The sequence below is a fragment of the Sinocyclocheilus anshuiensis genome, unplaced genomic scaffold (genome assembly GCF_001515605.1).
Source record: "Sinocyclocheilus anshuiensis isolate Anshui unplaced genomic scaffold, SAMN03320099.WGS_v1.1 scaffold971, whole genome shotgun sequence".
Classification (NCBI taxonomy): Eukaryota; Metazoa; Chordata; class Actinopteri; order Cypriniformes; family Cyprinidae; genus Sinocyclocheilus; species Sinocyclocheilus anshuiensis.
The window spans coordinates 448,225-451,611 of record NW_015546059.1 but is presented as its reverse complement, the minus strand read 5'-3'; the positions used below and the strand labels follow the sequence as shown (position 1 = coordinate 451,611).

The window sequence follows — 3,387 nt, the reverse complement described above, 5'->3', positions numbered from 1 at the left end:
ACCTACCCTAGAAAGGGACAGAAACACACAGGTCCCGGGAAACACTGCAAAGAAACTAGCAGAAGGGTTATAACACAAACAACCATCTCATTAGATACACACATATATATATTTATATATACATATATTAGACATGGATCGTACTCACACACCATGGTTCCCACATTGGAGCTCTGTCTGGAGAAGCCTCTAGACCGGACAGATGTTACACCCCCTGAGGAAAAAGAGTGGATACCTAAGTATTACCCTCGCCGCCACCTACTGGTGTAACTATGTAACCTTCACTGAAGTGGTTGATCAATTTTAGGCCTTTGTTAATGTTCCCAGTTTTTAATGTTGACATCATTGCATAGCCTACTTTGCATATGCTTCAACATTATTTTGGCCATTTTGTTTTATTAGTAGGGTACAACGGGGCTAAAGGCACCCCTTAAGAAAAAATGTTACGTTGTATTGAACATTAATGGAGCAACAAATTTTGTGTTTGTTGTTTATTTTGTTTAAAAATCTTATAAATGTATAAGGTGGCAAGAGGGGCCTTTTTAAATAATGTAAGTTAATACTTGTTCAAAACAATCACTTTAGCAAAGTTTGTACTATTTTCTGCTTATTTTGAAAAAACAAACTGTGTTCAATAAATATACTGTCATTAAAATATGTTAATATAAAAAAATATATTTTAAAATACAGAAACAAAATCGTTTTAATAAGTAAAGATTCTGAAAGTATTGAAAGAGATCCAATAATAATTGAATATATATTTACAGTAGTAGCAACAAATTATTTTATTATATGATATGATTAATATCATGTTTTTAAAGATGATGGTTTCATTCTAAACATGGTAATTATCTCTAATATGGACACCCAACATAATATATGATATTTACCATCTGAATGTCAACAAATGAAAAAGTCAGCCATCTATTAATTATCATGTATTTAATTACTGTGCACCTTTAGCCCCAACAGCAGGGGTCATGTTAATTACTGTGCGCCTTTAGCCCCAACAGTAGGGGCGCTTTTTACCCTAAATACCATACTTTTACATATTCTGTCGTTATTTAAAAACTGTTGCTTTACTTATCTTAAACAAAACTGAAAATCATAAAGACCTTTGTCTCAATATACAGTATATGCATTAATTTTAGCGATTCTAATTTGCTACTTAAATGTACAACATAAAAAAAAAAATTAAATACGTAAAATATTAGATCAAGTAAGCACAGAATCAACTTTGCGCTGCTGGGCGCGATCGCGTCAAGGATCAGACAAATATACACGTGTATCTTGAAAACTGGATGTTTTGGAAAGTGCTACGCCACGTTTTTGTGCCATCTAGTGATTACTGTGCACCTTTAGCCCCAACAGCAGGGGTGCTTTTTACCCTAAATACCATACTTTTACATATTCTTTCGTTATTTAAAAACTGTTGCTTTACTTATCTTAAACAAAACTGAAAATCATAAAGACCTTTGTCTCAATATACAGTATATGCATTAATTTTAGCGATTCTAATTTGCTACTTAAATGTACAACATAAAAAAAAAAATTAAATACATAAAATATTAGATCAAGTAAGCACAGAATCAACTTTGCACTGCTGCGCGCGATCGCGTCAAGGATCAGACAAATATACAGGTGCATCTTGAAAAGCGGATGTTTTGGAAAGTGCTAAGCTACGTTTTTGTGCCATCTAGTGGTTTAGATGAAAATAATATAAAAGGCGCCTTTAGCCCCATTGTACCCTATATTTTTATTGATCTATTTATCTTTTTTAGAATTTGAAAGATAAGATATGGTTTGAAAACCAAAAAAGTAGTGCTTGAAAAGTAATTGAAAGTCCTGGAATTTCATTGTACAGTATCTGTACGAACCCTGTTATTATAACAAGCCTGTCAATATTTTCATTTAAAACTTTAAATAAAATGCAATACATAACTTCAGATAGATAATTACCACAGTAAACTACAGTATAACTCTCATCTGAGAGCGAGATTTGGAAGTTTGTGTCAATTAAAAGTACTGAAAGATCCTTTCACATGTTGTTCTACAGCACAGAATGTATATTTACTGGCTGATGGGGAAACTATCTGCCAGTAATTTATAATACGTGCCGTTATTTTGTCAAGCCAACTTTAACATGTGATATCGTTCACGAGTATGATATTCATTTACATCTGCAGGTGAAATCTGCTGAAGCTCCAGACTATAAGGTTTGTTCATTTCAGGAATCAGTTTATTGATGTTAGAGATGAGCAACAGTTGATTTAATCGTCACATTTAATTGTCATATTAGGATGATTTAACGTCCTCGTGGAGACATGCTGATCTCGTGGCCTTGAGAGAGAAGAAAGCAGAAGATGTGGACTGCAAACCAGTACAAACACACAATATTTTTCTTTTGCAGTGATTTTTAGTGTGCTGTGATTTGAACTCAGTGTCTGCTCTCTAAAATTGATTTATTTATTTAGTTAGTTACTTATTATTTTATTTTATGTTTTTACAGAAGCAGCCACAGAAATTCAAGCCTTCTGTGCCACACCGACCATCAAAGGTAATATATTCTGTGTTTGCATGTTTATTGGAAATATAATGTGTGCTTTAGATTTAAAGCCTGGATTTTGAATTCATAAACCAACCGGAAGCGGTTCTTAAGACATTCAGGACTAAAATTAATCAAAGCTTTTGGCTATTTTTATTTATTTTTTGAATGTTTTAATCCACATCTTTTAACCTTTGCTCCAGGGTTTTGATCAACTAAAACTAATATATATATATATATATATATATATATACAAAAACAGACAAAACATTACTAAATATATATACTGTATAACTATATATAATTGTATACAACATTATTATATATAATAATGTTATATACAAAAACAGACAAAACATTACTAAAACTTACTTACTAAAATGAAAATGAAAACAGAAGATATAAAAATAAATAATATGAATAAAGACTATAAAAGTATAACTGCTCTGCTGATTTCTTTAGGATACGTTTGCAGTTGGTCTGAAATCAGTGAATGGTCCTCCATTGATGGAATCAAAGGTATTTTCACTGGCCTTTTGCAGATATTTTAACCGTATATACAGGAGTGAAGAGAGACCAGAAAATATATTCAACTGATCAACGGAAAGAATATAAAGTTACAAGATTTGGGCTGTTTTGACATATCATTATCATATTCATTGATCAAACCTATTTGAATTGATCTTATTATTTGAAACCATGTCTCTACTGTTTGCAGTCCTTCCCCAAAGATCCCTTTCTGGAAGGAGAACTGGATCTTGGCGCTTCAGTCCATGACAGTCATCAGGTGAATCAGCTTTTTCTGACAGTGATCTTGGACTTTATACTGACACTGAACTTCA

General features: G+C 32.3%; 1 protein-coding gene across 1 annotated transcript in view; it reads left to right on the top strand.

The window, feature by feature from the left end:
* The window catches only part of LOC107699382 (uncharacterized), a 16,275-nt gene that overhangs the window by 12,384 nt on the left and 504 nt on the right, over positions 1–3,387 (top strand). Inside the window, exons 13-14 of the mRNA XM_016500620.1 lie at positions 2,510–2,557; positions 3,264–3,332. Of these exons, the coding sequence (XP_016356106.1) occupies positions 2,510–2,557; positions 3,264–3,332 (117 nt within the window). The remainder of the gene's footprint in view (positions 1–2,509; positions 2,558–3,263; positions 3,333–3,387) is intronic.